Source organism: Terrapene carolina, unplaced genomic scaffold, assembly GCF_002925995.2.
Source record: "Terrapene carolina triunguis isolate 2854851 unplaced genomic scaffold, T_m_triunguis-2.0 Scaffold67, whole genome shotgun sequence".
NCBI classification, from domain to species: domain Eukaryota; kingdom Metazoa; phylum Chordata; order Testudines; family Emydidae; genus Terrapene; species Terrapene triunguis.
The window spans coordinates 50,487,353-50,500,931 of record NW_020664418.1 but is presented as its reverse complement, the minus strand read 5'-3'; the positions used below and the strand labels follow the sequence as shown (position 1 = coordinate 50,500,931).

General features: G+C 51.8%; 1 protein-coding gene and 1 non-coding gene across 3 annotated transcripts in view; both read left to right on the top strand.

Annotated features, from left to right (window-relative positions):
• The first annotated feature begins 12,894 nt into the window (after positions 1-12,894).
• Positions 12,895-12,967, top strand: TRNAK-CUU. The gene has a single exon. It is a non-coding gene; the product is annotated as a tRNA-Lys (tRNA).
• A 433-nt stretch (positions 12,968-13,400) lies between these two features.
• MORF4L1 (mortality factor 4 like 1) overlaps positions 13,401-13,579 on the top strand; it is a 39,616-nt gene continuing 39,437 nt past the window's right edge. For both annotated transcript variants that reach the window (XM_026648412.1, XM_026648410.1), the window contains exon 1: positions 13,401-13,472. In XM_026648412.1, coding sequence (XP_026504197.1) covers positions 13,433-13,472 — 40 coding nt within the window. In that variant the 5' untranslated portion in view covers positions 13,401-13,432. The remainder of the gene's footprint in view (positions 13,473-13,579) is intronic.

Genomic DNA, 13,579 nt, shown 5'->3' with positions numbered 1-13,579 from the left:
AGCCCCTCTGCGCTGCTGGACTTTTAGCAGTCTAAAATCTCCAGTTTGGCTTCAGGAGCCTCCAGGAGATCGAGCCCGATTCCAGGAGACTCCGGCAAAACCAGGAGAGCTGGCAACTCTAGGGAACAGTAAAGTGGACCAGTTATACAATAAGCAGAGGTCTTAGCTCACTGTCTCGTCATTGTTAGGATCAGGCTCTTTACTCTCTCTGCAAACAATAAAGAGGAATAAAATTATGGTTAAAAACCTCACTGAATTTAAAATAATGCGCTAAAGCCCAATAAACATTCCCGCTATGGGGGCTGATCCTGCAAGGTGCTGAATGCCCTTTGCAAGGAGCACAGCCACCTCAATGCTCAGGGATGCTCCACGCCTTGCAGCTGCTGGCTCATTCACTGCCTACGCTGAAATTTTCAGTGCTTTGGCCAAAGACGAATTGGAAGTCTTATAATTTTTGCAAACACTGCCCTTTGCTGTAATACTTACCCTAAAAGGGAAGAGCATTGTAACTTAGCATTTTATTCTGCATAAAAAATATCCTGTCAACTGTACCTAGATGAAAGGTTAGAAACATCTGAGAACTAGTGAGCAGGCAGCTGAGCCATCTCTAAATTTCACAGGGACTTATGCTGGTGAAGCGTACGACAGGGCTCTCTCCTGCTCCCCCCGCCCCCTCGCTCTGTGGCATGTACACATTGGACCTGCCCCCACCCCAAATCCCCTTGCCTGTGCCGGGGGCTCTACAGAGCAGAGGTGAGCAGAGAGGGCACACATGAAAGAATTCAATGTACGTGAGCCAGATTTGCTTTCAGCCAGCAGAGTAAATCTGGAGTGACTCCTTTGAAGTCAGTAGTGTAACCCAGTGGCTCTCAACCTTCCCAGACTACTGCACCCCTTTCAGGAGTCTGATTTGTCTTGTGTCCCCCCAAGTTTCACCTCACTTAAAAACTACTTGCTTACAAAATCAGAGATAAAAGTACAGAAGTGTCACAGTCCACTATTACTGAAAAATTGTTGACTTTCTCATTTTTACCATATAGCTATAAAATAAACCAATTGGAATAGAAATACAGTACTGTACTTACATTTCAGTGTACAGTATATAGGGCAGTATAAACAAGCCATTATCTGGATGAAAGTTTAGTTTGTACTGACTTGGCTAGTGCTTTTTATGTAACCTGTTGTAAAACGAGGCAAATCTCTAGCTGAGTTGATGTACCCCCCGGGAGACCTCTGTGTACCCCCAGGGGTATGTGTATCCCTGGTTGAGAACCATTGGCTCTGTGTGTTTGCACTAAAACTGGTTACATGCAGGCGGGGTGGGAATGACCAAGCCAAGGCAGCAGATGCATGGTTGGTTATTTGACAATGAGGCAATACACTAAAATATTTTTTAAAGAAGAAATTGAGTGAATCCCTGCTGGACTGGAGCAGGGGCAGGGGCAAAGTCAGTGGTCAGGTGAAGCAGCAGGACTTTGGGTTTGACTGACAGATCCCGTCTGTTAGGGATTAACTTATTGAATAAGACATTCTGGCCCTCTGCACAGGGTGAATTTCCCCCTAAAAGCTGATGTTCCAGCAAATGGGAATCGCTGCAAAAACACAATGAACGAGATTTTTGAGCGCACTTAACTTTGGCTCAATTCTGGCTTCAGTGAGGGCAGAATTAGATCTGTGCTGGGCAATTCTGAAAATGCACCCACTGTTTCATGTTTACTTAAAGAAAAAGATTTATGATCATTTTGAAACACATTGAAAATGTTTGCCACACTTTGGCCAAATTTTGTTCTCAGCTACCCCAGGCTAAATGCAGCGTCACGCTGCTCACTTTAAAGGACCTATTTTCAGTTACACTGGGGTTGGATATGTATCTGAGAGCAGAATTAGGCCCCTTTTGCCTTTCTGATTTTCAGGAATATTGTTTTGAAAATAATACTGATCACATTTTAAGGTACATTTTACAGTGAGCATGACACCTGGTGGGGGAACCAAACAATCACAGTCTGTGTAAGCCTGATCAATAGATGCTTAGGTATAAGGTAAAATACAATATCTATCTATCAAGTAAAGCAATGCTGCTTTAGTGTCACTGATATTTTACAAACCAATCGTGCTAAAAATGTGGAACTAATTATACCCTTAGAAATTCAAACTATGTATTTGGATATCTCTTGAAAAAAATATGGCATTTCTGAAACCCGGGTCACATATTTCTAAACTGTATTAGATGTCCAGTAGCTTTCCCATAAACTTCTCTTTGTGCTACTCTTTTTTCCTTTGTGCCTGTTTGGGTCTTTTATTTGACTGATGACTGAAATGTAAGAAAAGGTCCAGAGAAAAAAAAGGAACCACAAGGAGAGATTTTACAACAAGCCTGATAAATGTTTAGCCATAAACAGTTGGATAATTAGACATCTGTTTAAATAAATGTGCCTGATTTCACTAATGTGTCAATTTACAGTCATTTTAACCTTATAATATGAATCACTCGTGTCCAAAAAGCTAACCGAGTGATGGGCACCCTAGAAATATCCAGATCGACATTGGTACGCTCAAGCTATGTCACATGTGAGAGCTCTTTCAGTGCTTGTGTAATATTTTAAAGAATAGCGGGCTTGTGTTTTGGTAAAGAGCCCAATCTGAGGCTGTTCCACACATGGTTACAGGTTCAGTCTAGATAGTTTTTTATCAGGTAGGGTTTCTACCTTTTACACACTATGAGTGAATCAGGCAATGGGAGCTGGATCAGTGGAAGGTGAGGGTGCTTTGCCCTTCACAGGTAGTACTTAGCACTGGGAAGGATTGAACTCTATGGCCCAGATTTTCAAGAGCTCAGATCCCATTTAAGCATCTAAATAAGGACCAACTTTCCCTGAATAATCCGCCCTCCCCTCCACATTGTGGCCAGTTGTTCAAAAGAGTTCAACACACCTAGTATGCTGAACTCTTTTTAAAAATCTGGCCACAATTGTGTGTGCTGAGTTCTTTTGAAAATTTGCCATAAATCGCTGCTACTGAAACGCGCTGTTTCTGAACTGGAGGAAGACAGCTACCCTTTTCCAGAGAGACTACACACTTTTTTCTGCACTTTTTTGGGGTGTGCAAGTTCAGAATAACTTCTTCAGTGAACTGCAGAAGGAATCTAAGTTAGGCAGAATATATTTACTTCTGTTGAAATTTGCTGGGTACACATCCCTACTTTGCAGAAAGTGAGATGGGTGTTTTAATGGCCAGGCACTTGCTTTTATCGTTCATCCATAATGCAGCATCTCCAGCAGGACAGGCCCTCCTGTGTCCTCCAACAACATCAGGTTGGGATATTGGGTCAGAGCCAACACAGTAGGAAGCATGCCAACCAATGAATCACCAACACCACTGTCTGTAGCACCTGGGTTCTAGTCAGATGTCACTCACCCCAGTATTGAGCAGGCCTAGCCTTGCACAGGCTGGGAAAACTGCTCACAATGGAGTGGTTGAAGGTTAATTAAAATTGCCTTTAACAGATATGCTTTGTCATAGATTTGACAAAAAAAATTATGAACTATTGTTTATTTTTTACCAGGAAATCTCCCTCCCCACCTCATTCACAATACAGAAAATGCATATTTACAATTACTTCTGGGGAAATTCTGCACCACTGCACACACACACACAGAATCCATGTCCCCCACAGATTTTTTTCTCTGCAGAATATAGATTCTGCTGGAGAGGCGGTGCAGTTACACCTTTTGCCCCCCAGCAGCTGCTGTGGCACCAGAAGAGACGGCAGCCAGCTGGTGGAGAGGCTGTATTCCTCACAGCCGGGTCAGGTGAGGAGGCACCCGATGGACAGCACGGGGCACACTTGGATGCTGGGGAGTCAGACTGGGGTTCAGAAAGGCTAGTGGGGGGACAGGGTGGGGCGTGGGGTCAGGAGCTAGTGGGGTGACAACATTGATCCAGGGGATGAATGGGTTGGGGCTGCAGGGCCACTTGGGGATGGAGAGGGGGGCTGCAGGGCCACATGGAGACAGGGTGTAGAGGGGTACCGGGACACGTGGGGACAGGGTAGGGGGCTGCAGGGACACATGGGGACAGGAGGTGCAAGGACACATGGGGACGGGGCAGCTGTGCCTGACTGAATGGGAGAGGCTATTGGTCAGCCAGTGTCTGCATGGTGGAGGCTCCCCAACTCCCTAATAATCCCCCGCCAAAAAAACCTGTTCCGTACTTCTCCCACCGACACCCAACAACCCTCCAAGTTCACTCCCAGGCTCCTTCCCTCTCCCTCAGCTCCTCTGTTACCCCCATCTCCCCCAAGCCTTTGCACTGCTTCTGAGGGGTGCAGGAAATATGTTTCTGTATCATAGTTTAAATGAATTATTACTTAAAGTTCTGTATTAATATGCCTAGTAATTAATCTTTTTTGTTGTCTATATTGCTACAGAGATACTTGTATTTTGAAATAAATTACCAAAATAATTGAAACTGGCTTGATTATATTGTGTTATTTTGACAGAATTTTGACAGAATTTTGCAGAATTTTAAAACACTGTGCACCGAATTTTGAAGGTTTTTGGTGCAGAATTTCCCCCAGGAGTATACAATGCTCTCTCTCGCTAACTATCTAGCCACCTATGGTATTTATGACCAGTCACCATAGTATTTAATCTATGATAAGAAACATTAGTAGCAATCGCAAACTTTTGTCTCACCATGCAAATTACATTAATATTTAAAGATCTCCTTTGGATTTTCTCTTACACAGACGCATGATATGATCTCGAGAGGCAGCAATCAGGGAAATCTAGTGCGACTGCAAGCAGGCATCCCTATTATGCTGCCATCCAGGTGCTTTACAAAGCAAACGTTAACAAGCACCGAGGGTTAAATATGTGCTGTTTGTTATAATTTTGCATGAGGAAACAAATGGATCTCATGCTGGCTTCAAAAGCGTTGGTTAGCCTGACACTGACGACATGTGCAGAGGTGGGGAGAGATCTCGGATCTTTTTGAAGCTTGTGGTAAGGTCTTAATCTCAAAGAACTAGGTATGAACAACGCTGATACAGAACAATCATATAGAAATCACCCTTTCCACTCAGAATCTTCTGATTGCAGGATAGCTAGATTAAACTCTTACCTGAGATGTATTGGAGTTTTATCTTAGTTTTTAATAATACATATTTGAAATCAGTATCAAACTGAAGACACAAAATAAATAGAAACCACGCTTGGAGGAGGAGGTGGGTTGGCACAGGGATGGTTCTTGGTGGGGAACAGGGCCTGTTACACGCTAACCTTTGCTTAGAGCAGCTTGAAGCCTGGCAGGCTGCCTGTGCATTATGCAGAGGCTGCTCCAGCAATATTACCACCCCGTCCATTCTTTAGGATGGGGGAGGAAGGAGCCGTGTGATTCACACCCACAGTTGGGCCCTCAAAGCCTTGGCCCCTCTCCCTTTTGCATGGCAATGTCCCAGAGCCCTATCCAACCCATCTTGCCCCCTGGGTGTTTCATGAGATTGGCCAAGAATGGGCTCAAGGCAGAGGAGCGAGAGGGCTGGCCCCCTGTTCGCCAGGCAGTGCCAAGCACTGTGCCCTCTGAGTGCCTGTCTCTCCAATAACCCATCCATTCTCACGGAAAGGGGTTCACTAAGGCAAAGCCAGAGGCCTGGGGAACACTAGAATCTGGACAGGCTCATTCTGTGAAGGGAAAAGTCCCCTCCGCCCCAGACCTTTCATATCCCCAGCCAGACCTTTCCTGCAAGCGGCTGGGCTGGGGCCCATTTGAGTGACGGGTTACCAGTGGGATTGTCTTTCTTTACACACTTTTCTTATTTTAAATTCTCTCTCTGTGTGTATGTGAGTGTGTCCGTTTGTGTGTGTGAGTGTGCCATGTGTTGGGGGGAATGTGTCTGGGTGTGTGTACATGAGTGTGTCCATTTGTGGGGGTGAAATTGCCTTTACTATATTCATTGCCTTGCCTTTATTATGCCACCTTTATTATATTCAGCAGTAACACAAGAAACCTACAGGCCTGTATCCTGTAAGACATTGGCTTCAGCAGTTAGCATGAGGCTTGAGGCCTATGAACTTTGGCACAGATAAACGACCCAATGGTCACCCCTAAGTTTTAGAGAACTGGAAGTCAAGTGTAAGGCCTGGTCCACACTAACCCCCCACTTCGAACTAAGATATGCAACTTCAGCTACGTTAATAATGTAGCTGAAGTCAAAGTACCTTAGTTCGAACTTACCGCGGGTCCGGACGCGGCAGGCAGGCTCCCCCGTCGACTGCGCGTACTCCTCTCACGGAGCAGGAGTACCGGCGTCGACGGCGAGCACTTCCGGGATCGAACTGGGATCAATTTATCGCGTCTAGACAAGACACGGTAAATCGATCCCAGAAGATCGATTGCTTACCGCCGGACTGGAGGTAAGTATAGAGGTACCCTAAGTGTCCATAATGACATCAGCCAACCACAGAAACATGAGCTAACAGCAGCTTTTGGAAAGTTTTGGAAAGAACATCCAACCATAAGAGTGCTGTGGCAATGAGCTGACGTATATGATAATGAGTTGAAATCATTAATATACTAACCTAAAAAAGTAGGACACCTCAACATTAGTAGATGGAGGTAATACAAATAGGGAAGAGGGGGGAATCCCTATTGAATATGCATTAGACATAGTGGCTTCAGTGTGACACATTATACAAGTTGCATCCCAGCCTAGGGGCGGTAGGACAGAGAGATGTAGTCCTTGGGAGGGGCCAGAATGCTGGCCACTGATGAAGATGAGGAAGGTGACGGTGATGAGGAAGATAATGGCTAGCATTGCAGGTTGTTCTGGAAGGGATGGTGTGAGCATGGATGTTCAGATGTACTTTCTGTATTATCTCTATCCACCTTCCGGAGACAGAGTGAGTGTGACTGTGCTACAAGGAAATAGGGAAGAGTTCCCATAGTGTGAGTGTGCCCACCTGTGCCCATTGGGTTCCCAGCTACACAGTCATTTCAATAATACTGGGCCTGCTCTTGGGACAAGAACCTGTCAACCCTCCAAGGGATAACTGGAATGCTTAAGTAATCAATATAATTAATACATAATCCATAGATCAGGAATCAGAGCTTGTGTTGGGGGGAGTGTGTGTGTGTGAATCCCTCTGTGTGTGAGGGTGTGACAGTGTGTTGGGGGGAGTGTCTGACCCTTGTCCCTGTGACCCAGCAGCACACGCATGTGGGGCTGGACAGCACCCGGGCTTCATTGGCGGTAATACGAGGCTCAGGCCCTTTTGGAAACTGCCGGGTGGGTTTGTTTTCCTCCAGCCGGCGGGAAGTGGCCTCTGGCCGGGGCGCGGAGTGACCCAGGGTTGCGCTGGGAAGGGGAGAAGCAGACCCCTAGGAACGGGTTTTTAATCCCTTGCTGATGGTCTCCAGCGGGTGCCCCCAGGCCAGCCAGCGAGCAGCGGGAACCGCCTCACCCGCTCCAACCCCGCAAGGCGCAGCGCCCTGCCCCGATCCCGTAGGGAACAGCCCTGCCCCGGGACGCGGCGGGTCTCCTCCAGGGCCCGTGCGGGGCAGCACCCCACACCCTAGTCCCTGCTCCAGCCCGGCGCTGGCAGACTGACTCACCTCCCTTCCCCTTGGAGGAGCCGAGCCATCAGCCAAGCGCAGCAGCTGTGCTGGGCTCCCCGGAGCCGGGCGGCGAGCCGCCTCCCTGGAGAGCCGCCCGCAGGGGCCAGGCTCAGCACCGCGGACAGCTCCGTGCGACCCAGGGGCTGGAGGGCGGCGAGGGACGGGCCAGCCCGCCCTCCTTGCCCGCAGCCTGGCACCTGCGGCCAATCGCCGGGGCCAGGGGAGGCGCCTCCGTGGCTGCTCCCCCGATAAAAGCACCTCGCAGCCGGCCACCCGCCAGCCGGGGTCCTCCGTCCTGGCCGCGGGCCCCTGCGCCCAGCCTTGCGCTCGGACCGGCCCCTCCCCGGCAGCGGCCGGACTCACCCCAGGCCCTGCGAGGGACCCGGGGCCGGGGGGCGACCCCGGCTGCAGCCCGTCTAGGCTGCGCCCCCCACCCGCCCGCCCGCCCGCGCTCCCTCCCAGAGCCCCGGCGGGCGAGGCCATGTGCCCAGCCCGCGGCGGGGCGGCCTGGCCGGACGGGGGCCCCGCCAACGCGTCCGGCGGGCGCCCGAACACCTCGGCCTGGGAGCGGCCGAGCTTCCGCACCCTGCAGGAGGTGGCGGTGCCGGCCCGCGCCGCCCTGGCGCTGCGGATCCTGATCGCCGCCGGCTACCTGGGCGTGTGCGCCCTGGGCGCGGTGGGCCACGGGCTGGTGCTGCTGCTGCTGCGGGGGCGGCCGCGGCGCCCCGGCTCCAGCCTCGACGCCTTCGTGCGCAACCTGGCGGCCACCGACCTGCAGAAGATCCCGCTGGCCTTCGTGCTGCCCCTGGCCACCCTGGGCCTCTGCTACCTGCTGCTGCTGCGCCGCCTGGGCAGCGCCCGGCCCCGGGGCTCCCGGGTCACCCGCGCCGTCACCATGGCGGTGCTGGCCTTCTTCCTCTGCTGGCTGCCCAACCAGGCGCTCACCCTCTGGGGCGTGCTGGTGAAGCTGGGCGCCCTGCCCTGGGGCAGAGCCTACTACCTGGTGCACGCCTACCTCTTCCCCGTCACCGTGTGCCTGGCGCACGCCAACAGCGGCCTCAACCCCCTGCTCTACTGCCTGCTGCGCCCCGAGTTCCGCCGGCGGCTCCGGGAGCTGTGCCGGGGCCGCGGGAGGATGGGAGCCAGGGCGCGGAGCCTTGGCCCCGGGTGACCCTCCCTTCATTCCCCAGCACCCTCGGGGGAGCGGCTGCGGCAGCCCCCGGGAAGGCGCATTGGACCCACCTTGGAAGCCAGGCTTCCAGGGCAGCTGCAGGAGACACGGTGCTGACCTGACGACTCTTGGCATGGACCCAGGCCCCGCGGCGCAGCCCCCGTGCGCTCCCGGGCCCGAGCCCTTCGGCTGCGGGCCAAAGGAGACCCAAAAGTTCCTGCCCACTCCGCCGGCTCGGCACCGGCGCGGAGTAAAGAAAGGAAGGGGGTGGAAAGCACCAGCTCTTAGGGACGTGGTTCGTTCGCTGCGGGCAGAAGGGGATTTGCAGTTACAGCTTGCACCGACCTCGGGCAGGCACCGCCCATGGTACTATCAGAGCCAGGTGTCGGTTAGCAATGGGATTGGCGGTGCATTTCCAGGCAACTGGCTGCAATGTGCTTCTAGGAGCGCCAGCCGCCCAGGGTGACTGCAAAGGCTCAGGAAGGACAAAGATCCCCTAGAAATGAACTCCCCCGCGCACCATTTCTAGCGAAGAAGGTGGGAAAGGTGCGCGTGAACTGGGCTTTGATAACGTGGGGTGACATTATCATCCGACCGCCACGCATAAAACGGTATTTGTCTCCTCAGCTCCAAAGCCAGGCTGAACAGGTGTGAGCATGGTGAGATCACTCTTCCCTGGCAAAGAGATCTCCCCCTTAATCTGGAGGGGCGGCTGGATTTGCTTCAGCGCAGCATGGCACCTTTTCTCTGCTATGGGCACAGTGCGAGCACAGTGGGTACAAAGGCTTCATTGGCATCCCAAATACAAAATGTGTTGTCTTAAATGTGAGTCTTCACATGAATCATGGTAAAGTGCATATTTATTTGTATGCGTTATTTTGCTCTGTGTGGCAAGCTGAAGTCAGCAACATGACAGCTCCACCTCAGAGCGAGCCGTTTACACTGTATTAGTCCTAGGATTTGTTTGTGTTTTACTGGTATTACTGCAGTGCTTAGGAGCTCTAGCCATGGATCAGGCACCGTATAAACACCGAACAAGGACAGTCTTTGCCCCAAAGAGCTTCGCGGCTTGGCAAACTGACATCAGCTCCACCAGAATCTTTAATTTTTAGAAGGGTTTTACTTTAAAAGATGATTTATAAACTTTCCCACTGGCCTAAGAAAATGGGGATAATTTTATCACAGAAGGGCAGCAAAGTATGAACTATTTTTAAAGTGGTTCTTTAGGCTTGATTTGTACAAAAACATGAATGACCTGTAAATAGCCAGACCCGTGTGCCATTCTTACAAGCTGCTTCTTGTGCTATTTAATGAAGGCTCAACACTAAACTGCTAATAAAAAGCTGCTTTTTAAAATGATCTGCTCCCCAAATTGTTTGTTTTAGATCAACTTGAATGTGTTTATTTTGTATTTGTGGAATCACAGGGCTGAATCCTGCCCTGGCCTGCACAGTGCATGGGTGTTGTTCAGAGCCTGGATTCATAGAATTCAGGGCCAGAAGGGACTACAAGGTCATCCAGTCTGACCTCCTGTATTTTGCAGGCCACTAACCCCACCCAGCACCCGCATGCTAAGCCCAACTACTGAAAGAGGGCGGCGGGCAGTTTTTTTTTTTGTTTTTTTGGGGTTTTTTTGCTCCGCTGGCAGCACTCAGCTTTCAACCCATAATAGATTATTGCCAAATTCTAGAAATCAGCTCTGGGTCGGCTGGGAAGGCCTGGTGGGCAGGTGGCTCGCTGCTTCACGGCAGGGAGTGTTACAGCCCCCAGGCAGCAGCTCTCGCCGCATCCCGGGGCCGAGGGAGATGACCGCCGCCGCACCTTCCCCCGTGGCCCCCTGCCCCCCCTAGAAATCAGCCCCCTGGCTAAGTAAGCCGCTCGTGCAATCAGGCAAATGAGCACCAAAGCCATGGCACAATGCACACTGGGTTGGATTAGGTCCCCAAAGTGAAAGGTTAAGAGGAATGCTCAACTCCAGCATGCATGTATGCTAGGGAAGGAGATGGGGAGGAGGGAAACTCAGCATGTTTTCACAGGGCTTTGGACTTGTGAGTCCTCCATAAGCAGACCCCTTGCCAACCTCCCTAACCTGCCCTCTGGCTTGCTGGGTTCCAGTTCCTTAGCGAAGGCTTTTGTAGCGATGGGAGAGGAGCTCTGCAGGGAGGCTCAGCCTGGAGACCAGCATTGCACAGTGCAGATAGAGAGAAAAATGGATCCCTTTCCTCTAGATCTGCTATCTTGGATTCACTGCTGGAACTGATTTTTTTTACTAGGTTCATTAGTCTTTGTATATTTTGACATCACTGGGCTCTCTGGGCAGCAAGAGCAGGTTAGCACTGAATAAGATATCGAGTATCAGGGATAGCCATGTTAGTCTGTATCCACAGAAACAACAAGGAGTCCGGTGGCACCTTAAAGACTAACAGATTTATTTTGGCATAAGCTTTGCATGCATCTGAAGAAGTGAGGTTTTTACCCACGAAAGCTTATGCCTAAATAAATCTGTTAGTCTTTAAGGTGCCACCGGACTCCTTGTTGTTACTGTATAAGATGGTCCCTCAAAATGGGCTGAATAGCTGACTAAGGGCAAGGGGAAGAGGAAGTTTTCCCAGTGAGATGTTATCTGGCAAAACTGTATGGTATGTACCCAGTCTGCAACCTGCACCCTGCTACCACTATTCTGGCCCACACAGCCAGCAACACCTGAATAGCTCATCTCTTAAGGTATTTACATTTTGGCTTAATTTTTTTTAATGTTTATTGGAAATATTTAAAATATGAAGCACATCAACATACACCTGTGTAGAAGAGGCTTAATATTAGAGAGCATTGGCACAAATTAAAGTCGCCCCAGGATTGCAAATCTGGCAACCTTTAAAAAACAGTGTTTAGGTGAGGACCGGGCACATACACTCTGTACTCACTAACCCATTGGTGTGGACTTCACAGTCACAGAATGTTGTGCCTGTGCTTGTGAATGGTCAAACCAGTCCCCTGGCCCCTACATCTTATTGTCTAACAGTACTGATCTCAAACTGGTGCTGGTTAATACATGAAAAATCTGATCCTAGCTCACCCCATGTTAGAAATCCAAATACTCCTTTTAATCCAATGAATGTAAAAATAATAACAAAAGCAGAAGTCCAGATGTATTTTGGGAGCAAAGGGATACACAGGGTGAACACAAAGTTTGGACCTAATTTGCAATTTCTCACGATTGATTATGAATGCAAGTCTTCGGTTTCTGAGGCACCAGAGGGATTTTTGTGTCTGAAACTGGGAACTCTTCAGCACCTGAAGCCTAGCACTCCTCTGACAGTGTGCTAGGTCAGTGCAGACGGACGAGCATCTGACTCAGTCAGAGATGGATCAACTGAAGCTTAGTTTCATGCATCCTGCTATTCGGAAGGAGTGTTTGCAGCGTGGACTGTTTTTAAGAGGAAACCCTCGTCTGCCGTGCTGTGTGAAGCAGGCTGGCGATTATGCCGTCAAGGCCGTGTAACAAACCAGCGGTATTTTGGCCCCGGTGCCCGGGCATTTTCCATGAGTGACTGTTCCTAGGAGAGCTGAGGACGGGCAGCTCCGGAGCAGCGCCATGTGTTGGCAGAGCCTCTGACAGCGCCGACATAGGGTGAGCAGATAGAAAGTGTGAAAAATCGGGACAGGGGGTGGGGGGTAATAGGAGCCTATATAAGAAAAATGCCCAAATATCGGGACAGTCCCTATAAAATCGGGACATCTGGTCACCCTAGTGCTGAGAGATGAGCGGGTCCGTTCTCCGGAACCCGCCCCGTGGGAATGGCGCTCTCCGGGCTGGGCAGCGCCCCGCAGCAGCAGCAGCCCTTGGCCCCCGGCCCGGCCCCGGCCAGTCACTGCGCCGCACGGAGGCTTGCAGCCAGCCACGGGAGGGCGCCGGCATTGCAGCCGGAGACGCAGGGCAGCAAAAGGCAACACGTTCCCGTTGTACAAATGCGCGGACCTGGCTTTATGTAACAGCCTAACGCTCCTGCCCTGCTGTCCCCAAATCCGCCTGGGGCAGTGGCACAGGGAACACAGCTCAGAGGGAGACACACTGTGACTTGGAGAAAAGAGCAAACAGGCTGTATAGCGCCCGGCTAGCTCAGTCGGTAGAGCATGGGACTCTTAATCCCAGGGTCGTGGGTTCGAGCCCCACGTTGGGCGTGAGCTTTTCTTTTCCTCTCGCCCGGGACCCGGTTAAATACAGCCCGCGCGGGTTCAAGGCCTGGGCTCGGCTCCGGCTCGCGGAACACGGGCCGTGCAAGGCAGGCGCTGTTGTGAACACTGGTGCACCCGGGCGCACGAGCAGCGGGCGGGGGGGCTGCAAGCCAGGAGCCGGAGCAGTGCCGGACCCATGCGCACCTCCCTAGGGCAGGGCAGGGCAGACAGCCCCGGCCGGGGGCGGGCCCCTGGGGGCCGCTGGTGACGGGATCTCCTGCCCGGGGAGGCGCTGGCTGGGCAATGCCAGCGATGCCCGCCCGTGGCGCGGGGCTCAGCCCGCACCGGACTACAAATCCCAGCAGGCCGAGCGCGGCGGCGCGCATGCGCGGGGCTGGCCGTTATAATGCGGCGGCGCTGGCGAGGCCCCGCTGGGAGGGGCGGGGTGGGAGGAGGGAGAGTCACTTATAAATGGCGCCCAAGCAGGACCCCAAGCCCAAATTCCAGGAGGGTGAGTGCGGGCCGGGGCCGCGGCTCCCCGGGGCGAGGCGGGTTCGGGGTGGGGTGTGAGGCCCGGAGAGCTGTGTGCAGCGGGAGGCCGGCTGGGCTGTGGGGGGG